This window comes from Fibroporia radiculosa, assembly GCF_000313525.1.
Source record: "Fibroporia radiculosa TFFH 294 genomic supercontigs, scaffold27844, whole genome shotgun sequence".
Taxonomy (NCBI): Eukaryota; Fungi; Basidiomycota; class Agaricomycetes; order Polyporales; family Fibroporiaceae; genus Fibroporia; species Fibroporia radiculosa.
Genome location: NW_012133506.1, coordinates 1 through 21,943, shown reverse-complemented (window position 1 = coordinate 21,943; position 21,943 = coordinate 1). Strand labels below are relative to the sequence as shown.

At 53.2% G+C, this 21,943-nt stretch overlaps 6 protein-coding genes across 6 annotated transcripts; 2 read left to right on the top strand and 4 right to left on the bottom strand.

Moving 5' to 3' along the window:
• Positions 1–1,317: 1,317 nt before the first annotated feature.
• On the top strand, positions 1,318–3,342 carry FIBRA_08069 (uncharacterized protein; the record flags this gene model as incomplete). Its single annotated transcript, XM_012329726.1, has 8 exons — positions 1,318–1,507; positions 1,558–1,963; positions 2,020–2,108; positions 2,169–2,187; positions 2,235–2,587; positions 2,642–2,854; positions 2,907–2,980; positions 3,037–3,342. The coding sequence occupies 8 exons, from the start codon at positions 1,318–1,320 to the stop codon at positions 3,340–3,342; spliced, it is 1,650 nt and encodes a 549-aa protein (XP_012185116.1).
• A 3,353-nt stretch (positions 3,343–6,695) lies between these two features.
• Positions 6,696–11,068, top strand: FIBRA_08068 (uncharacterized protein; the record flags this gene model as incomplete). Its single annotated transcript, XM_012329725.1, has 12 exons — positions 6,696–7,386; positions 8,265–8,399; positions 8,946–8,976; positions 9,034–9,145; positions 9,207–9,385; positions 9,437–9,650; positions 9,705–9,950; positions 10,016–10,306; positions 10,362–10,438; positions 10,491–10,558; positions 10,611–10,732; positions 10,790–11,068. 12 exons carry the CDS (start codon positions 6,696–6,698, stop codon positions 11,066–11,068), a joined length of 2,445 nt encoding a protein of 814 aa, XP_012185115.1.
• A 297-nt stretch (positions 11,069–11,365) lies between these two features.
• Positions 11,366–13,888, bottom strand: FIBRA_08067 (uncharacterized protein; the record flags this gene model as incomplete). Its single annotated transcript, XM_012329724.1, has 12 exons — positions 11,366–11,454; positions 11,512–11,550; positions 11,603–11,753; positions 11,810–12,118; positions 12,176–12,225; positions 12,275–12,428; positions 12,489–12,653; positions 12,704–12,797; positions 12,850–12,910; positions 13,175–13,478; positions 13,536–13,588; positions 13,663–13,888. The coding sequence occupies 12 exons, from the start codon at positions 13,886–13,888 to the stop codon at positions 11,366–11,368; spliced, it is 1,695 nt and encodes a 564-aa protein (XP_012185114.1).
• Positions 13,889–14,377: 489 nt separating this feature from the next.
• Positions 14,378–14,945, bottom strand: FIBRA_08066 (uncharacterized protein; the record flags this gene model as incomplete). The annotated part of the gene is made up of 2 exons (XM_012329723.1): positions 14,378–14,697; positions 14,762–14,945. 2 exons carry the CDS (start codon positions 14,943–14,945, stop codon positions 14,378–14,380), a joined length of 504 nt encoding a protein of 167 aa, XP_012185113.1.
• A 705-nt stretch (positions 14,946–15,650) lies between these two features.
• FIBRA_08065 (uncharacterized protein) lies at positions 15,651–16,848 on the bottom strand (the record flags this gene model as incomplete). The annotated part of the gene is made up of 5 exons (XM_012329722.1): positions 15,651–16,025; positions 16,082–16,214; positions 16,270–16,328; positions 16,503–16,615; positions 16,671–16,848. The coding sequence occupies 5 exons, from the start codon at positions 16,846–16,848 to the stop codon at positions 15,651–15,653; spliced, it is 858 nt and encodes a 285-aa protein (XP_012185112.1).
• Positions 16,849–18,726: 1,878 nt separating this feature from the next.
• Positions 18,727–19,985, bottom strand: FIBRA_08064 (uncharacterized protein; the record flags this gene model as incomplete). Its single annotated transcript, XM_012329721.1, has 4 exons — positions 18,727–19,286; positions 19,344–19,524; positions 19,583–19,656; positions 19,715–19,985. 4 exons carry the CDS (start codon positions 19,983–19,985, stop codon positions 18,727–18,729), a joined length of 1,086 nt encoding a protein of 361 aa, XP_012185111.1.
• Positions 19,986–21,943: the final 1,958 nt, after the last annotated feature.

The window sequence follows — 21,943 nt, the reverse complement described above, 5'->3', positions numbered from 1 at the left end:
CCAGCCACGGCTGTGCGGCTTCCGCCCCGATACGATAGAAGTGCTCGTCGAGGGTACGCCCTTGCAATGGTGGAAGTGTGAACGAGGCATCAGGAAGGACGGCTCCTTGCGAGGGGTCGAGGCCATGCGCTCGCAGATGTTCCTGCGCGATGCGCACGTACGTATCGTTTGGGGCGGGAAATGAGACGTTGCGGAATATCTGAGAGTGGAGTTTGCGAGGGAGCAGCTGGACCCCCAGCTTGTTGCGTTTGACTACAGACGAGACAAGTCAGCGATCGCGTGCCCTGTGAGATATGAAAGCGTCTCACCATCTGACACGACCTTTTTCTTTGCAACTGAATTCTTATTTCTAACAACTGTGCCAACTTCGTGTAAGTTCTGGCTGACCACACTATGAAAAGGAGGTAATCGCTTTTGCAGCTGAGCAGACTTGGGAGCAGCGGTGTGGAACAATCGCGGAAATCGTGACAACGTGGATGATGTTGATTGCATTCGACTCTTCCTTGCATTCGCCGCAATTCAGCACTCGATTAGAGACGGAGAAGGGTGAGATGGGGGGCCGAGGGTCAAGTACGAGTCGTCGCACAGAGAGCGGATGCTCTAGAAGGCTATCTGAAGTAATGGAAAAGCCGCGACTGGGATTGTAGGCTATTGTAAAGTAAGTTACAAATGAATAATTATGCGATAAACGAATGCGACGAAACGCTGGATCGATATGATAGGTGGCCGACGATCTTGGTGGCATCTGATCTAATTTAAGACTGAAGGATCTCAAGGTCGTCGTTTGACTCGCCACAACTCGCGTTCGTCTGTTTCTAGTTCACCACCTCCGACACACGTGTATCCTATTTTCTGGTGCTGCCACTCGCGAAATTGACAGCTCCTGGAATATTATATTTTTGAGCCTTCACGTTCGTCCACGAGCCGCTGCCATGATAAGTGTGACGCTGGCGTTCCTGATCTCGTGGCATCTTCGCGAGCTCAAGTACGGCATGGGTGTGGGATAGAGGTAAGTAGTACCAATGCTCGATACTGCAAACTGCTGGCTGATACTGGTGGACGGTCATCGGCAGACAGCAAACAGCTATCCAAAATGAAAGCAGGGTGCGGGTGACTTTGCAGCAGTGATTTTGCAGCTCGGTGGCTGAATTCGGGATAATATGTGATGCGATTGCCCCGTCTCACATTTATTTGAAATGCTTCTCACCACCATGTGCAAGCTGTTTTCGTCAAGCGCCCCCGATTCAAGATAGAACTCGCATAAAATCCGCGCGGGATGTCTCTGTCTGCTAGGGACCTTCTCGTCCATCGTCCAGCATGGTCTCTGCGCTCTTGCTCCTCGGTGCTCTCCCCATCGCGTCTGCGTATCCCTGGGACGCGCCGTCCGCCTCCCCGTATGCGGGTTCGGCCACCAGCGACGTATATCCACCTCCGACAGCGACATTCTCGAGCTATGAGACATACTTTCCGGACGAGGAGCAGGTTGGCTTTGCTGGTCCTACACCCAGTATGTAGCTGCCTACTACGGTGCTTTCACTTTCGCTCATCTCCCTCCAGCCGGTGCTGAGCCAGACGCCATCCAGACGGCCCCTGCCGCTGCCATGAAAGTGGACACCTACCCTCTCATCAACCCGTACACGGGTGAACCGGGCGTTAACCCCGAGTTCAACCCGATGCGCTACTGGGGGAATCTTGCTCCTTGGTGGTCCGTTGGAGGCGCGTTTGGGCTCCCTGACACGACCCCACAAATCCCCGAAAGCTGCGAGCTCACGCAGGTGCACCTTCTCCAGCGCCACGGTGCGCGCTACCCCACCGATGGCTCAGGCCCGAGTCAGTTCGCCGCGACCTTGAACTCGATCGCGAATAGTACTGGCTTCACCGCTACTGGTCCGCTCGCCTTTTTAAACACTTGGACGTACAAACTCGGCGCGGAGGTTTTGACGCCGTTTGGTAGGCAGCAACTGTAAGCGTATTCTCTCTGCCATAATGGGAACGCAGATACTCAGTACAGTGAACTAGATACGACCTCGGCGCTGCGTTCAGGGTCAAGTATGGTGAATTGTTGAATGGTTTCGAGGGTCTTCCGGTGTTTCGTACCACATCTGAAGGTGAGTTCTACGTCCAGTCCATCTCGTACTTGTCCGCGAAGTGATGACCATGGCGGATAGATCGTATGGTTCAGTCCGGGTAGGTGCTACGATGCATCATGGAAGCACCATGCTGACACTTCCCAGCCTGAACTGGGCTGCCGGATTCTTCGGTGTGCAAGAATACTCGACTTCCTACTATGAGGAAATCATAATTGAGGAGGATGGGTATAACAATACTCTTGCCCCATGGAACGCATGCCCCAACGGCAACAATGATATCTACGAGATGGGCTCATGGTATCAGGGTAACTGGACGGAAGTGTACCTCAAGGACACCGTGAAGCGTCTGCAACAGTATATTGACGGTGTCGAGCTGGATACTTCGAACGTGTATATCATGCAAGAGCTGTGCGCGTACGAGACCGTGTCGATTGGCTACTCTGCATTCTGTGACTTGTTCACTGAGGAGGAATGGGAGGGCTTCGAGTACTCCCTCGGTTCGTATTCGACTTTGCTCCTTGTGTGTGCCAATTGATTGATGATGCGTACAGATGTTCAATTCTGGTACGGCTACGGCCCTGGAAATCCCGCTGGTTCCGCGCAGGGCATTGGCTATGTCCAGGAACTCGTTTCGCGTCTCACCGAGACTCTACTAACCGAATTCAACACCACCACAAACGGTACTCTAGATGGTAACACTGTTACATTCCCGCTTGATCAGCCGATCTACATGGACGCTACCCACGACACTGTCATTGCATCTAGTAAGTTCCCTAGAGCCGATAACTCATTGCGATGCTTATGCAATAATCACAGTCATCACGGCCATGAACTTCACTACAATGGCCAGGAACGGACCTCTTCCGGTCGACCACATTCCAGCTGATCAGGTGTGTATCACTTAGGTCGTGTATCTATCCTCGTCTCACTGCATCCTATATTACAGACGTACTTCACGAACCTTATTGCTCCGTTTGCGTCGAATCTCGTCGGTCAGGTCATGACTTGCCCTGTTTCACCCGGTTCTTCACACACAGAAAAGTACATTCGCTTCTTGCTCAACGACGGGCCCGTCCCGCTCACGGGCATTGCACACTGCGAGACGCCTAACAAGGACGGGCTGTGTCTCCTTGACAACTTCATCGCGGGCATGCAGCAGCGTATTCAGGAAGTGAACTTCCAGTATGACTGCTTCGCGAATTACCCGCCTCCATACCCTGATTTACTCACTAACGGACGGATGTGGATCTGAGCACGATGTAGGCTAGGCAACGAATTAAAAGTAGCTTTGGTTTAAAACATCCATGTTGATAGTTCAGCATTTCATCGAGCTACCCCCAAAGTTGATTTCTTTGGATAAATGAGGAGCTGCGAAGTAATTAGTAGCAAGGCGGCCGAGCAAGTGCACGAGCGAAAGCCACGTGGGCCCTCCAGTCAAGACCCGGACTTCTCGAGTCCTAGATCCGCCACAATGGTCCCTGTCTTTACTTGCAGTGATTCATCGTCGACCGCTGCGCTCACACGATATCCAATCCAACATTATGATCTATTTGTCAGGTTGCGCGGTGGTGAGTATTGCCATCCCGGTCGGCGTTGACGAGCAATTTATTGTCGTTAGCATCTGGACAACCACTTCAGGATTTAGAAGATCTCTGTGCTGGTCGAGTGTCCCTCTTCCGGGCCCTGAACGATGACACTTTCGCAGAAGTCCTGTCTCAGGTTTCTCCATATGATACAGGCCAGCTCGCAATCACCAGTCGCCCCGCGTATCTTTGCGCCGTGCTCCGGTCTCTTTCGGAAGTTAAGCTGCGGAGCAAAACATTTTTTAAAACAAGGGTAGCACCGTATCGTGGACCGTGCTGAGGAATATTTTGGTCTGGTGCTGCCGGATGTTCCTCATGGAGCACGATGCGTGAGGACCTTGTCGGAACTGGACATACTGAGCGACGAGATGGATCCGAGATTCAAATCTCATAACGACTTGCTGCATATGCTCGATTTGTCGTCTCTCGTTCTCCGAAATAGGGCGAAGAATCTGTCTTGTCGTCTTGTGATGATTCACTCCCTTGATCTTGGCTCTCCCCTTGACCTTTCTATCCCGTCTATGCAGACTCTCCATGTCTTTTGTTCATCGATATGCCCTCAATTGCTTGTCGAAACTGACCAGCCATCCTCGTGAACTGGACATGATGCTCATGGTGTAGGGCCATCCGTACGAGTTTGGTTTTTTGCGGGATTCGTCGCCAATCTACCTATTTTGTACGACGCGTTCTCTAATGTGAATAACCTCAATCTCTGTATTCCGACATGGGAGCCTGATTTTCTTAGCAAGATAACTTGGCGATGGATCGACCGCACATCTATTCGTTATATCCCCGATGATATTCCAAGTTATCAGGTCTTCATGTTTGTGTCCGCTCAACAGCACGCACTGGTAGTTCGGGGACGGGTGCAATGATAATTAGACAGAGTTGTGCAATCCCTCCCGCTGTTGTCACATATTGTTGTGGCTGCACAACGCCGTTGCCCCGACATACAATGCAAAACACGAAGCTCTTTGGACGCATACTTTTCAACAGAAAGAGGTACTTCTTGCCTGACCACTGGCGCGTCGACGGTCAGGGCCGTTTTCAAGCGATGATGGTAGTGGGCGTGGATGGTAGCACCTATTACCCTCTTGGATATATAGACACCAAACCAAAAAGAAGGCATTTATGTATCTCATGTACGTCGTTCCAGTGTAAAGGCGATATCTTGAAGTAAGGGCAAGTGAATAAGACTGTGTGTACCTGAGGTCTCAATGTGAGTTGGAACAATCGGTCAATATCAATGGTCGCCTTGACGCAGTCGGGATGTTCGAGCTCTGAGATTTCGCGAATGCCAATCTAATCCTCACCGCATTGTGATACTTATCGTTTCGGACGGTAGGCGATATTATGAGGTGGACTGTGACAAATGAGGGCACGTAAATCCGACAGGATGTCGTGCACATACACAGATGAAAATGCTGACCGCCAGCAAGCGACGTAAGACAAATTTGGCGGTGTCCATCCTATAAATTTAGCCAACTGCCATCACCCCGAGCGGTTCAGTCAGGTATATGCAGTTTACGACAGCTCGGTGAAACCAACGCAGACAGTAAGATCACTCACGTCTGGAATGACAATGAAAACACCGAATCACCTCGCCGCCATGGAGACCACCAATAGACCTTTGCTTGCTGACTTATATGGAAACAAGCTGAGTGGAACATACGATGAGACTTTGAAGGGTCTCATATTTTAGTAACACATGCTCCCATTGTGAATGAAGGAGAAAATTGCACGTACGGTTTGACATGCTGGAGATAAGAACTAGTGTATAAAGCAAAATCCACCGTCTGTACACAGGGAAATCTGAAAGCCCATGTGATGCCGTACAATCCAAGTCGCCGAGTTCCGAACGGAAGGGGTTCGTGTTCCTCGTGTCCCGCAGGCAGTCGTTGGTTATGCCATTCTCGCAGGAGGATCGATCGGTTACAGTAAAGCTGGGGGGCATCACACGTAAAACGACGTCTTCGTTTGACATCCACTACACATATCGGATAACGCTCCCAGTGCGAGTATTCTGACATTCGACGCCCAACGCTCGCTACCATGGATCGACGGTCACTATGACGAGTGGGTCCGAGAATCCACCGCAAACTATTGTCGCATGTTTCTCGTCAAGAACATTGCCCGAAATCAAGAGCGAGGGTCCAAGAGGGGACATATCCGAGTCGCGGCGTTATACCTTGCGGTTCGCGAAGCGATGGCTTGGGGGCGTGACCAGGCCAACGTGCATTCGAAGATCTAGAACGTGGCTAGGCAGGATCGGCTCGCGCCTGAATGGGTGATTCAAAGAGAAACCGAGCAAAGAAGTTGTGGTGAGGGAGATTAAGCAAAGATTTGACGACGATGACTCAAATTGGCAGGTGTATTAGTTCTGGCCAATGGGAGCAAAGACCGTGATTCTGTGAGCACCCATTGTTTCCTCTGGCTACAACAGCACGTCTGTCATCGTTATGCTGGGAAAGCGATGGTACTCGCTGGAGGTAGCATGTCTGCCATGGCGGTCCGGATGGCATGTGTATGGGTCCTGATATAGCGTGGGATGACGGGGAAACTTGTTTACAGAATGCTGTAGAACTTACCGAGCTTCAAGTTGCGGTGCTTCTTCGCGATGCAAGATTGATACGCCTGAATTTTTTTCTGTCAGTTGCCAAAATTCGCGCCGAGACAGCACTCGGGCCCCATGTAACGCCTGACGGTTGACGCTTCCTAGTTATAAGGGGATGATGAGGAGAACAAACAGCGCATGGGACTTTCCTTGATTTGATCTGTGAGACGTGACAAGCTGAGTTTAGGCAAGCTGCTGTGGTATGAACGGTAGCAGATCAACTTGAACTCAATGCGCACCGAAATGACGTTGAGTGAGGTCACGTGGCGGCGTACGGTGCCCGATCAGGCCAGGCGAGCAGGAGATGGGGAGGCGCGATAGCCAGCCCAGACCCCACTCTTTCTTCACTATATAGCGTCCTAGTTTTCCCTTCTCCTCTATCTTACTTTCCGCTTACTTCCACACACCATGGACAGTTTTGCTGAACCGCGACGACTATCCGCCCCCATCTCCCTTGCCGCCGTTCGCGAGCAGGTGTGCAAGCTCGAGAACGACCACCGTGCTTCAGGCATACCGCTGTCGGGACGTATCCTCCACGTATGTCACTACCTTCCCGTCGTATCTTCCTTCATTCGCAAGAGCCCCGACCTCCCAAGCCCCCCACAAACTCCCCCAGCAATCACCACAGACATTCCTCCCAGTCCTGTCGACGTACCACCTTCTGCAGACATAAATGCGAACTCGCTCGAGCAACCGCAGCCGTTCTCCACTAATGCGGAGGACCGAAATGCGAGCTGGACCCTTAGCGTGCGCTATGGCCACTCTGCCATGGTCAGCGGGATTACCTCCCTCGCCGCGACCCACGAACAGATCGTCATCGGCTGGACCGGCGACATCGCCTCGTCTCCGCCCTTAATGCCTCCTGCATCGTATGGTGCTCCATCGACCTCTGGCGCATCCGAGTCGTCGCTCTCTACGCCCGCGAAGATACCCACGAAGGACATCGGCCCGGAAGACAGGGTCGTGCTCGAGGAACAGCTCGCAAGATACCGCTCACGAGACGAGGTCACAATAGAAGGCGGGAAACCGACAACGTATATTCCTGTCTGGCTCGACGATAAGGAGGCACACGGACACTATGAAGGGTACTGCAAGCAAAGTGAGTCTTTCGACTGCGCGTTACGTCGCGCCTATTCCCCATCATTTGCTCTTTTGGTCCGCCCTGTGCTGGAGTGCGTTCCCAGCTTCAATTTACTCGTGGTAGAGCATTCAATTCATGATCCGCTATCTATTCAATCGTGTTGACTGGCTATATGCGCTGTCCTTCCCATATTCGACCAGCATGCTAACTTTCGCGGCACACATTTCCCGTGTCGTCTTCCTTGGCTCTATCCGGGCATCCAATCTTGTTCTTCGATTCGGACCATTACTCTATCTATGAGTTTCGACTGACACATCGGCGCTTCTATCGCGTTCCGGGTACCTCTCTATCGTATACCTGCTCCTCGGCATTGGGTTCAGGTGCCGATAGGCGGACGGTTGAGGCGAGGTGATCGCGATCACATTTACCAACTACATCCGCTGCGCAGCGCTTTCTTGATTCTCTCCGCGCTGCTTGTCCAGCTGGACTCATTCGAAATCCTGGGCACACGCAGGAGTCTCGCCGTACCCTAGAACGTGCCGAGCATGTTTGTCCCCGAGATTCCTGCGAGGCTTCGATTTCCTCACCTTGTCATGTTCTAACCTGTGCCATACACTCGATGCAACGCATCTTGGTGTTGGATTGGTTTAGATACAATGATAAGTTGTATGCGCATTGGGGCAGTTTCATCTATCCTTACGCCATACCATTTTGGTACTACCAATGTGAAGTACGGTGAAAGCGGAGCTTATATGTTGTTGTTCCCACAAGACGATGCTGTGTCAGGTTCCGCTGACACACATCTTTCGTGATTTAGTGACTGTATGCACATTGCTCTTCTCCACCGAGTCTGTCCGCCTTAGAACAAAAACTCACTTGTTTTATTTCTTATACAGCCCTATGGCCACTCTTCCACTATCTTTTGTGGCAAGATGTTGCAACAGAGTACGCATCCGCAGACTTGTACTGGCCGGCGTATGCCGCTGTGAATGCTGCATTTGCGAAGCGTGTTGCAGAAGTGTATAGACCTGGTGCGTTTCTCTGTCTATTGGGACTTAAGGCGTGTTTGATCTAACGGTTCATGGAATCTTTGCTGCTTCATCCACATTATCTACTTTCTGTCGGTATACAAACAGGTGACCTGATCTGGATACATGACTACCACATGCTACTTGTTCCATTGCTCTTACGCCAGAGCCTTCCCGACGCTGCGATAGGGCTTTTCGTGCACACGCCGTTTCCCAGCTCTGAAATATTTAGGCCAGCCACCTTTGCTTGTTTTATATATATCATTATTTATCTGACTGTCTGGGGTTTAGATGTCTGCCGAGGCGAAAGGAGATTCTCGACGGTATGCTCGGAGCAAATCTCATATGCTTTCAGGTGTGTTTACCCTCAATTTTATTTTCGTGCTCTCTGGAATTCATCGACATTAACAATTGTGGCTGTGAACTAGACATATTCTTATTCTCGACATTTTACGTCAACTTGCGTGCGTGTATGCGGCTACGAGATTACCGCGTCTGGAGGCATTGACGTACAAGGCCATGTGGCTTCAGTCGGATACTGCCCAGTAGGCGTCGACGCAGAGCGGGTAGCGAAAGACACGTAGGTATTTCGCAACGATCCGATAATGCGTCGATTTATGTTTTTGAACTTTGATAGGTTACGACCTGGTATTCAGCCTAAGCTGGAGGCACTGCGGGCATTATATGAGGGCAAGAAGATTATTGTCGGGCGAGACAAGCTTGACGTTGTTAAGGGTGTTGTGCAGAAGGTTAGTGGACGAACCATCTTACTACGAAGAAGACTCAAGGGTTTGTTTCGTCTGTTTCCAGCTGCGTGCGTTCGAAAAGCTTCTCCAGGACTACCCGCAATGGATTGGGCATGTTGTACTCATCCAGGTCACCTCCCCTGCGTTGTCAGACTCTCCGAAGCTCGAGCGGCAAGTGTCTGAACTTGTAGCGCACATCAATGGAGAATATGGTTCGCTTGACTTTATCCCGGTGCATCATTAGTACGTATTATGTCTTCCGTGATTTTGACAGTGAACTTGACGGTCATATAGCCACCAAACAATCAAGAAGGATGAATTCTACGCACTTCTCTCTGTTGCAGATCTCGGTGTAATAACTCCTCTGCGCGATGGTATGAATACTACTTCGATGGAGTTTGTCCTCGCACAGGAGCGCACAAAGCATAGTCCCCTCGTCCTGTCTGAGTTCATGGGTATTTCAAGCACCATGCCTGATGCATTGCAAGTAAACCCATGGAACCTTGGAGTGCGTTGCTCAGAACATTTGTATAAAATTTTCTGACTGTATGTCGATTTGCAGGAAGTTGCAGACGCGATGCATCGCGGTCTAATGATGTCCGAGGAAGATAGGTTGAGTCGCCACCAGAAGCTGTACAAGACTGTGACGACGCACACTTCACACACATGGGCCGCAATGCTCGCCAATATGCTCTTGGCACAAGTCGGACGACAGAACATGGCGCGCCAGACACCTGCCATGCCAAGAGACCGTCTCGAGAGCCAATACCGCAGCTCGAAGAAGCGGCTATTCCTTCTCGATTATGATGTGCGTGTTTTTACATGATGCAGGCTCGCTGGCTGTCCATGCTTATAAAATTGTCGATTGTATAGGGTACACTTGCGCCCATCGTCCGTGTCCCGAGTGCTGCCGTGCCCTCCCTTGACACCTTGGAGGCACTCGAACGGCTGACGGCAGACCCAAAGAATGTCGTGTTCATCATCTCCGGACGCGATGGCGAGTTCTTGGAGCAACACCTAGGGCACATCCAGAACCTCGGCATGTCTGCGGAGCATGGTGGGTTCGTGCGTGAGCCAGGTCACAAGGAGTGGTCGAACTTTACGGAGTCATTGGACATGGATTGGATGGGCGAGGTGCTTGAGATATTCCGCTATTACACTGAGGTATGTCACCGGTTTCTACTGCAAAATAAGCAAACTCACAGGTGGACACTTCTAGCGCACGACCGGAAGTCACATTGAGGTCAAGAAGAGTTCTATAACGTGGCATTATCGTTCGAGTGATCCTGAGTGGGGGTGAGTGTGGCCTCATGACGAGTGCACGCCGTTATAACTATGTTGCTCCTAGTTTGTTCCAATGTCATCAGTGCCAAGACCTGCTCGAGAACAATCTCGCCCGGAAGCGGCCAATCGAGGGTAAGTAACTGTGCGGACGACTTTGTGGACCCTATGCTCATGTTCCGCCCAGTGCTCGTGGGGAAGAAAAACCTCGAAGTCCGCCCCTTGGCCGTGAATAAGGGTGAGATTGTCAAGCGGATCTTGTACCACAACCCCGACGCCGAGTTCGTTTTCTGTGCGGGTGATGACAAGGTACGTCCGCTCCTCGCGCTCTCTGACGTCGTCCATCTCACAGTTCCTGTCTGACAGACCGACGAAGACATGTTCCGTGCGCTGCGGCTCTTCCCCGGCGACACCACCAAAGTGCGCCTGGACGCGCCGCTGTCTGTCACTCTCCTCGCGAAAGAGCCCACAACGACGTACGAGCCGGTGGACCTAAGGCTCACCCACGAGGGTGTCTTCACCACTGCCGTCGGCCATAGCAGCAAGCGTACGCTTGCATCCTGGCATGTCACGAGCCCAGAAGAGGTCGTCGAACACTTGCTTAACCTCGGACGCATAACAAACGAGTTGGCAAGCAGTCTATAAACCTCTCGCTCGACCTTCAACACCGACCTCACGACATTTCACGACGCTCTGATCTGACGTTGCGCCTCGCACACGCACAGGCTGCACAACCCCATATTGATAGTATTGACGGACTGGATCCGATATTGTACAGATGTAAAGAGTAGCGTGCTCGCCCAAAGACAAGTTTTTTTTTGTATTCATCCCTTAAGGGGTTAAGCACCATATACAGCAGAGAATAGACAGTGAAGAATGTATCGTAGGCACCAATTTTAGAGAATTCGCACAAGTACAGGGTGAACGCGAGACAAGAAACGATCAAACAACGTCAGCCTGCATGGGAATAGCCTGGCCGCCCTTCGCGGCACCGGGTGTGAACGTGTGCCACCGATCGTTGAAGCGCACATCTAGATATTGTGGAGACAGTCAGCTACCGAGCAACTCTCACACAAGGCTCCACTTACCAAGCGGACGACCACCGTACATGTACTGCTGAAACTTGGCTGTGAGAAACGAGTCAGCGTCATCAGCTCAGCAGGCGATTGGAAATCATACCAATAGCCGTCTCAGCCTCCTGCACCTGGCCAAATTGCACGACCCCGCAGCCTTTTGAGCGAGTGCCCTCAAAGAGGATCTCAGCGAGTTCGACTTGTCCAGTGGTCTCGAACAACTCAACGAGATCCTCGTTAGCGGTTGACCATGGCAGCTATGACGACGTATCAATGCTGCTGACATATTGCCCAGATGAAGTCAAGTGCTCACATTTCGAACCATAATCTGCTGGCTGGGCTCAGCTTCGAATCCGTCGTAGGCGCCGCCGTAGCCCCCGGAACCATATCCGTCCATGCGAAGGCCTCCTGCAGCGCCCGCCGGGTCGGGGCCGGAGTAAGGTGCGTACAGATCTTGACTGGAAAAGTCTCGTCCAGTCGCACCGCCAGCGGAATAGCCACCGCGGAATCCTCCTCGGAATCCCCCTCGAAGGCCGCTCCCGCGGAGACCACGGACGCCACCACGGAGGCCCCCGCCGCCGCCACGGAAAGCACCAGGACCAGACAGGCCAGCGTAACGATCCTGCATAAATTGAACAATTGAGTAATACATCATGCGTTGGACTATGCAGAGACATACCTCGCGGACCTCCAAAGTGCGCCCATACCAGTCGAATCCGTTGTACATGCCTTCACGACATGAGCTGCAAGCAAAGCCGATGCAACGAACTGTACATACCGATTGCTTGTTGCGCATCCTTTGCAGTTTCAAAGATGACAGTTCCAGAGCCCTTGGGACGGCCATCCGCACCAATGTTGATGTCAGCGCGGATGATATTGCCGGCAGAACGGAAAAGATCTTTGAGGTCTTGCCATCCGGCTTGATAAGGCAACTACGTATCGATCGCGCTATTGATCACTAGCGCTTGAAAATCGAATGATTTAAGACGTACGTTACCAACGTATAGTTGATTTCCAGGGTTTGACCCTTGGTGTCCAAAGTAGTTGTGGTGCGGAGGCCGCGGCGGAGGAGCTGCGTGTAAACCTTGCCCAGCCATCGCCATCCCAATCTTACCTGGAACAGGCGTGGCTCCGAAACGCGACTCGTTTTCACGGTCCTATCCGGATATGAGCCAGGAGCATATTTGAAGAAAATCATAGTAAATACCTCACGGATGAAGACAGGTCTGCCTAGCAACGCCTGCTCCGAGAGCTCGCGAATAGATCGTTGTGCGTCCTCTTGCGAAGCGAATTCGACGATACTTAGATGGAAATTTTCAGTCAAGACAGTCAAGACATGTTCATAAGACTTACCCGCATCCCTTGGAGACGCCGGTAGGTGTGATAAGCACTTCGGCGAATAAGACCTCACCAGCTAACACCCCAAAAGAAAACTCCCATCAATAAATGTCCTCTCAACTCGCCGTTCCGTCAGTAAGCCAAATAACTCCAAAACACCGCGGCCTCGAGACACGGCTTCTCTTAATCAGGCATCTCCCCGAGTGATCTCTCGTGAATGTGCCCGCCGGCCAAGCCATTTCTCCCCGAGCGAACTCTCGCACAGCAGGATTGCCCCACGGCCACCACATCCGCATCTGAACATATCGGCGAGAAACTAAGCTGAGATTCCCCAACCCACCTCCCCTCATAAATTCCATCAGGTCCCGATACTTGACGTCGTAGCTGAGGTTGCCGACGTAGACCCGGTTTTCCCTCTTGCTGACTTTGGCGAATTCGACCGCCTCTTCGTGCGGCGCATTCATGGGGCCCCCAAGCGAGCGCGAGAAGGGATCTGCAGGACGGCGCTCGCGACTGCGCGAACGGCTGCGAGAACGGCTGCGAGACTTGGTTCGCGAGTGGGAGCGGCGCGTGCGACGCCTCGGAGAGGCAGAATGCCTGCGAGAGCGGGAACGAGAGCGGCTGCGAGACCTCCGAGCCCGTCGCTATGAAAAATAGTGCTATCAGACGTGTACCTTCAGGGCAACTGAAACGGTACTCACGTCGCCATTTCGCCGGTCATCGGGCTCCCAGTGGTCACTCCTGCGGCTGCGGCCTGGGGGGGATGATCGTAAGATTTCCATCAATGCGTACCATGGTGAGTAGCAAGATGCCGTCAAATGCGCTCACCAGTTGCACGGTCACGATCCCGATCCCGGTCGCGCTCTCTGTCGCGCTCACGGTCGCGATCCTTGTCGCGGCGTTCTCTATCCCCCCTGTCTCTGTCTCTATCCCTATCTCTGTCTCTCTCGCGTTCCCTGTCCCTGTCGCGGTCAGCGTCACGGTCTCTGTCCCGCTCTCTCTCACGATCTCTCTTGTCTTCCGTGTCGTCCTTGATTTTCATGTCGACATCCATGCCGGCGGTAAGTGTGGTGCAAGAGCTGCGAGGGTTGCAGAGAGGGGAGGGGGTGATGATGAGAGTCAGAGGTCAAGTCGTAAAATTCGTCTCCTGTCTCATGCCCAATCAGACCGCAGCGCCTGTCGGACTTCGAACATCCTCTATATTAGGTAAGTCCCCTCCGTCTCTTGGCGTCCGGGCCGAGAAATCTCGTACCACAGCCACAAGCCACCCACCAACGCCTTCCAAAGTAGCTTATAAGTAATATCATACAGCCTTTCCTTGGCCAAATAAACCGGATTCGACGCATTTCCGCCCTCGGGAATACGTGACAATCTCAATCTCTTTCGAAAAGTTAAGTACTAGACATTCACGCACACTCAAACATCAGCGGTCATTAGTGTCATCTATATTAATCGTGAATAGCAGTGCCGGCGGTATCATAGAATGGTATATTCGTTAATTTGTTTGCCCCGCTCTCTGTCCTTCACCCCCTTCATTTCAGCACTACGCATGAATCTCCGTCATCGGCGCATGCCTCCAGCTCTCCTCCATGCCAACTATATGCACTTGCCAGCCCCAGCTGCTGTGGCCGTGGCGGCTGCGGCGGCTCTCGACATCTGTGCTGACATGCGCAGCGATCTTGTTCGCGGTGTTAGTGCGCCGACCCGCGCGGCGGCGGCGAGGGGTCTTGTCTCGCGCACCGCCAGGGGTGGCGGTGAATGCTAGGAGTTCTTCGACGGGCTTCTCCTTGGCGGGCTCGAGTCCCACGAGAGACGAAGAGGAAAGCGCGAGCAGGTCGCTGATATCGTACACGAAGGATGGTCCTGCACGTCCATGATCCTGGTCAGCATGCTGGTCGCAACAAGCCGCTCGAGGCAGGAAACTCACGTCGTGCGACCGACCCGTGAGGAGAGATGTGCGTGGTGTGCGCGTTCTGAGGCTTGGCATGTGACCATCGCGAGTGGAAGTCGCCGTGCGAGGACGGCGAGGAGGAGGTGGATGAAGGACTGCGCCTGTGGACCGGGACGTACTTGGGCGAGCCCGAAGAAGGGACGGTGACTGGGGCCGACATGACTATTAGGCGAGACAAAGGCCAAAGGCGAGGATGAGAACGCGGGAGTCGACTGCGGAAGAAGGATGGACTCTGACCTGAATTGGGCGAGGTACTTATACACCAGCAGTGACTGAGCGACTAAGCCACGCTATGTGTTGAGTGATACTCTGCCGGCGGGATGACATGGCTAATAATATGGGGATGTCAAGCGGAGCAGCAGTCAGCGCCGGAGTCGGGTCAGTCACGAACCCAAGCAAAGGCCGCGCCTCCCGCACAGGCCCCGAAAGGAGGGACTCGGAAGTTCCAGGAGGTTCGAGTGACCTCACACAGCTGCCCTGATTATAAACATGTTCCAGCACATTCACGAATCCTCTGCCGCAGACGAACAGGAAGGCCATCGTGCGAATGCACTAGCACAAACTAGGACGGAAGAGTCGAAGACGCAGTCGGCGGTCAGATGAAGAGGCTACGATCAACTCGGGCGGTGGCTGGTAAGCCTCGACAGTGAACACATTTATCTTATCCGATAACCTCAACTCTGGCCTCTCCGACCGAACCCGAGTGACGTCAACGCAAATGCCGATTTCCGCCACGATGAGATGTGAATATCCAGGCATGCATTAGAAAGGGATGCAGTATAATGTAAGTAATGACCAATGCCATAGTAGACGAGGCCGTTTTGTTAAGAGAGTCCATCACGAACTACTCGTAGTCCCCGCTGACTCAAGCTTCCACGAATGTCTTCACGTTCTGCAGCCAGCTGACATACTCCTGCAACGTAAAGCCAATAAGGAAAAGCTCGAGCAATAGAATGACAAGACTCCGCACCTTCTGCTCCTTGTACTCAGCGTACTCGGGGACGAAGGAGGCCAGGGCTTCATTGATCCCACGCTCCTGGAGGAACTTCTCAAATTCTTCCTGGACGCTAACATCGAGAGTGTCGAACTGTGGCCCAATATACAGCCCGCGGCGCCTCCAGTCAGCTTCCGCGGTCAACTCCGTCCCAACCTGAGCGTCCTTATAGAACGAGATGTTCTCCACAACGAATGTGCCCTCTTGGCATATCACATCGACCGTCAGTGCACCATTCGCTGCAGACTGAATGCAAGCCACATCAAGTCAAGTACAACAGAAAGCAAAAACGCCATACACACCTTTGTTACGGAGAGGGAGCAACGGATGGGGTATGAGTGATTGGGCTCTTCATCAGACCCATCGGTTTCTTCCTCATTCTCGAACTGGGTCTCTGACTGATTGATGTCGGCAATGGAGAACATCATTCGGATGCTGAGAGGTCACCACAGTCAGCACAATAGCGTCAGAAAGGACCAGAGTAACATACGACTCGTTCCCAAACTTCCGCGTCAACGCGACCTCGTCATTGCCGGCAACATCCTCGATCTAGAACAATAGAATTAAATGCATACAGTTGATGGTATGAAAGATACGGCGCGTTGTGCATGCGCTCTATAGGGGCGCTTCAGTGACGTAGGTGCCACAGCGGTTCAATAGCTAATGACACGCCCATCCAGCGCGGCCCATAGAGCACTACACAGAGTGACCGAGAGCACATACCGCCCAAACGCCCTGCGCCTTGAACGACCGCAGAAAATCGGGTTCCGCCTCCGTAGCCGCCTCCTTTTCGTATTGCATCTCCTCGGTGAGCTTTTGCGAGAGCGCAACGTCAGCTGCAAAGGCACCACATCAGCATCAATTCCTCCTCAAAACGGATACTGTACTCACACGCGCCTTCTCCCAGAGTTCGCGCGGACAATGAGAACGCCCTCGCCGCACACGCGGGTGCGGCGCGGACAGCAAACACAGGCATGGCCGCGCGCGACAACGAGCGCGGTGCGCTGCGGACAGCTAGGGCCCGCGTAGAGACGAGCGAGACCTGGCGGAGAGCACGAATGGCAGACATGATGACGGCGTCAGGAGCGGGGGGTCGTGGCAGGGGAGTGGAGACAGCGAGCACTTGTGTGTGAGTGAGCTGGAGGTGTATTAGGCGCCGCGCGCGAATCCTAAATTTTGGGTGTTCAGGGTCCTTGTTTGGCTGCAGCCTCGGAAACAAACAACCGCCTGGCTTGGTGGCGCCGGAGATTTTCTCGAACATTTCTCGAAGGCCTCGCGGAGTTGCGCATCCTACTTGGACGCATCTGTGGATCTCGTCTCGACTGAGATATGTATGAATTATCCGACTCTGAGTTTTTTTCTGGCTAGAGATAGCTGCTGACGGGGAGTGTCGCATGGCGTGACAGTTCGTGGGCGGTGCGTGTTCCGTTCAGCCGTGCTCATCATTTCTCATGAGGTATAGGCACGATTCGGCCGTCTGCCAAAAATTATGCCCAATCTGACCACCTATCAGAGCAGACACAATGATGCACCGTGCATTTGAGACACCCACAAAAATTCGTGAGAACATCTTGCGATCAGACTAGTGTCGGGTATTTAATGTACGAGCCGCAAGCACGTCGAGAACACTGCTCACACTGGGTGGTAGTGTACAGCATGCAGGGGTACCCACCATCCACACTCACGCTTCAGCCGCAGCCGTGACATGCCGCCATCGACGCTGTCGCGTTCCATTCCGCACCTCAACCACATTTTTTCCAAGCATTTCCCGTTGCGAGAACAATCCTGCCACCTCCATCCTGCCACCTCCCGAAAATCATCCACCGTCGCTAAGTCGCACAGCCTGATCCACTTGACGATTAGACGGAGCACACAGGCACCCAGCCGTAATGCGAACAGTGCACCGATAACGCTCCGACCACCCAGGAGAAACGTCACACCATTTGGCAGTGCACTTGCTGCGACCGCACACCGAAAGTGTCGCCCCATACGTCGCAAGTCGCCATCGATGACCGTCAGGGGAGAGGGAATAATGCGGACGTCGCAATTTAGTCAATCAGCACGCACGCATGTAGTGGCACACTCACGTCGTGTCCGGAATCCGCCATCTAACCGCATGTTGGCTCCACACCATTCCGAATGCTATTCTGCGGACCGCGACCCACCTCGCTCGCTCGCGACGGGTCCTCCGCCGCACTCCCAAGCTTAGCGACATGGAACCATTCGTCCGCCTACCATACCCGCGCGATTGTTGCTCTCTCAAGCATTGCTGGATTGACTTGCCGTCGCAGCCCGCTTGTCGTTCAGATCTAGAGCGTAGGGATCCCGGACGCATGTAGAACACGCCAACTCGCGCAGGAAACCAGGTTTTGCGCGAGCGAGAGATTGCACAGCACATGTCAGTCAGAGTGGGGCATCACGGCGGGAATAGATAAATCCATTTTTATGTACACAGATTGTCAGCCACATTGAGTCATTTATATATATAAGAGTACAACCCGACCGATCGGCGGGCGCGCATAGCAACACTTCTCGAGAGCAAGCAAACATGGAAGAGCATAGACAAGATACGGAAACACAGGATTATGTAAGTTTGTATACACATGGCTAGTAAGCCTGGCACCGGGACCAATCTCTAGGATTTTAAGCTCATCAAAGGGATCCACAGCACAGATGCCTGACCCCTTTACTGGCTGAAGAACCAAAAGAGATAGATCCTAGCCCACGAATGCAAGCCATGGATATTGGACTGTTCCTGGAATCATGGGAGAGTACAGAGGATGAGAGAAGACTGACAAATCCAAATTCATTCAACTCAACAATTATCCATCATGAAAGGTACAAGGAACAACAACATGTCGACTGTCAGGCTTGCCGATCTGCCCAGGTTATTCGAGGGCTCCGACAGCTGACAGTCACGCGGCAGTTGACGCATGTGGGGATCCGGTTAGACGGCCACCATCGTCCTGGCTTCCATCCCACTGTAGACCGTGGCGCCGGGTTCAGGCTGTCCCCCGAGGTGGAGGTCCTTCCCACGCGCGGGGTCGCTATCAGCTGGGGAATCAGCGGACGGTTGCTTCGCCTTTCTCGTCTTCGTCCCACCATCGCCCCCGGCCTTGGCACGCGGCCGTTTCTTGCCCTTCCCATTCGTAGTGCCGGAACTTTCACCATGGATCTCACTGGGCGCGACGGCCTGCTCGGGTTTGTCGTTAGTGGCAGGCACAGCGGCTGAAGCTGGTGCGGAGATGGTCGGTGGAAGCGAGTAGGGCACAGGGGCGCCAGGATAAGGGGGGAAGGGTGCATAGAGAGGTGGCATGGGGTAGTAAGCGGGATGGGGTACGTGCGGTCCATTGCCATTCGGTATACCCTCGGGGTGGGCCTCGCCGTTGTGAGGTGGCTGCACATAGCCAGGGGGGTAGTAATAAGAGTAGTATCCTTCGGGGGCGGCGGAGTAGGGAGCAGGAGGGGTCACAGACTCCCCCCCGCCGTTGGCAGGCGCAGTGAAACCTGACACGAAATATCGTGAGTCGGAATTCGGCGGTCACTGCTGTGTATTGTACTAACCTTCTGTTGCTTGCTCGCCATTCTGCGACCGGTTCTTGCGTTTGTAAGGACCACGTTTGATCCCTTTCTTCCTTTCCTTACGAACACCGTCGACGCACGAATCTGCGACGCCATATTTCACGCAACGCTCGCAAGGGCGTGCCTCGTCGCATCTCTTGCACGCGTGGGCACAGTTCGTGCACTGATAGTTCAGGTTAGTCGTCAACATACTTCATGCGCGCATATAGCCTGGTGCTCACCGCCATCTTAACCTGCTTACGCTTGGGACGAGGCACGGGAGAAGTCTGAAGTCCAGGTGCGTAAGGAGGATATCCTGTCGTAAATCTAATGTAAAAAAACGGCGAAACGGATGTGATTGTTCAGGAAATCACCTTGGCTGGGCGGAGGGGCAGGATAAGCATATATCATGCCGGGGGGAGGAGGCGGGTAGGCCATGATGTATGGGGCGGGCGGCGGGGGCCCACTCGGGGCATTAGGATCATGAGCGCCGTCTTGGATGGCAGGGGCATAATAAAAGGGTGGATAAGGGCCGGGAGGCGGATAATGAGCCCCAAACTGCTGAGGAGGGTAAGAAACTACAGGATGTGGCGGAGTGTGGTCCTGGGAGGCACCGTTGGGAGCCTTGCCCTGCTCGGTGGCCATGTCGTGGGAACTCAGAGGAACGACGGTGGAAAGGGCGACGTAAATGAGGATTGTGGTGAACGATTTCTAAATTATCTGACGGCATTGTGAGGAGTAGTTAGAAAACAAGTGTGGTATGCGGAAGCGGACGAATGAGCGGAGAACATACGGGAGTGGCACACTCCGACTCAAATCCTGCTCCCGATCTCGTCGCCGCTCAGAACTCACCGACGCTCCTCCCACTCCGTTTGTGTTCCGTCTTAATCGTCTGCTTACACTTGCTCGTCGGCTGCAATCTGCTCGAGACTGGCGACGGCTGCAACCCGCGAGTTCAGGCAGGTCGACGCGGGACTGAGAAATCCAGCAAGTGCGATGGGTCTGTCTGATGGTCAGAGAGTCAAGAAGGGTGCACGTGTCCCAGGCTGTGAACCAAACCTTATGTCGCCACTTTTGAGCGCTTCGCTCACCCGTCGTCTCGACGTCGACGAGCTCGTCCTCGACGCTCTCGGCGGTCAGCGTCGTCCGCCAGACATTGCGGACGGGTAGCTCGGTGTGTACGTGTGTGGCCAAGTTTGCACTAGTTCTGTCGGCATCCCCCCGCTCGCATATCCCCACTTTCTCCGCCCCAACCTCCACGCTCCGCCGACCGTTGGCCGCTGGTTGCGCGCCTGGAACCTATAAATCTCTGGAATCTATTTTGATCAATTCTTTCATCTTTCCCCAGCCGAACTTCTGTTTTTGTCGCCGCATTCATTCGTCCAGATCTATTATTGATGGTTGAGTTATTGATGGTCCGCGGTCTCGGAGTGGTCCTTTACACCCAATCTCAGATTTCCTCAACTTCGTTCGTGCTCCCCAGCTTGCACATGTAGTCGCAGTACTGCTATCGTCTCCGTCCGATAGAGACATCGTCCTCAATGAGATCCGGCAGTTGCACGCGCCAGGGCGCGTAGCAATTCGGTTCTTCCTCGTGAACGCGACTCCGGGGCATCTCGTTTCCAGCGTCAGATGTCTTATCTCGTGAGAGTGGCCAGGTGTCATTGCAGCTGACAGTTGGGGCATGCCTGTGCCAATATTCAAGTTCTCAACCTGTGCAGTACAGCAAACTCGCAGTACATAGTAGCAAGAGTCATAGCCCTTCAGCGTGGAGACTTCAATCCGGCCCATGAGGGCCTGTCAGGGTTGGCACTAACATCTCTACTGTTCGTCTGGAGGGTCAACCACGCTTGAGGCTCCCCCACTTTTCAAATTGTGGCGAGCGCTGTACTTTTTAACATATCGGGCTCAACAGCGCAGCGCTTTCGCTCTTCCATCCTTTCCATCCGTTCCATCTTAAAGGGGGCTTTTTAATTGACAAGTTATATCAAAGATGGTTGTCAATTGAGCTGGTGAGTTGCCAGTCTCCGACCTTTTGGCGGTGATACGTTAACGACATCTTTCACTTAGGCCCGACTCAACTCTTGGAAACGACAGATATGGCGCTCCCACATGTAACAAATCGTCCACTCCGAGTCTTCCCAGTCTGTGGGCCCTGAGATGTGTTCGGTGGATGGAACACGAAGACGATCTGATAAAATTTACTTCCAGGAAGAAGACAGCGGCGTGGTGTTCCTTCCGCACAAATCGGCCAAAGCTAGACCGTGAATTGACAGGAAAGCGAAGTTACCAGAAAAGGCCCTGACCATTCACCTGGTACTCAGCACTTGGAAATATTCTCTCCTCAATGGGCCAAGGATTGGCTGCGCAGTCGAGGAGTGCTAGTGAGTACAGGTCGGGCTGAGCTTTAGTGACGCAAATGCCCCGACGCTTGCATTGGTCCCTACATTGGATGTCCAGTATTCGCATCTAATACATTTTCTCCCCCTAGGCTTATCTTCGTCTGTCGATGCCGGTTGGGGTGGTTAACCTTGTTATCTGCTATCCGAACACGCGACCCCTCTAAACAACATAGCGCGAATGTCTGTGGTCAGAGCATCTAT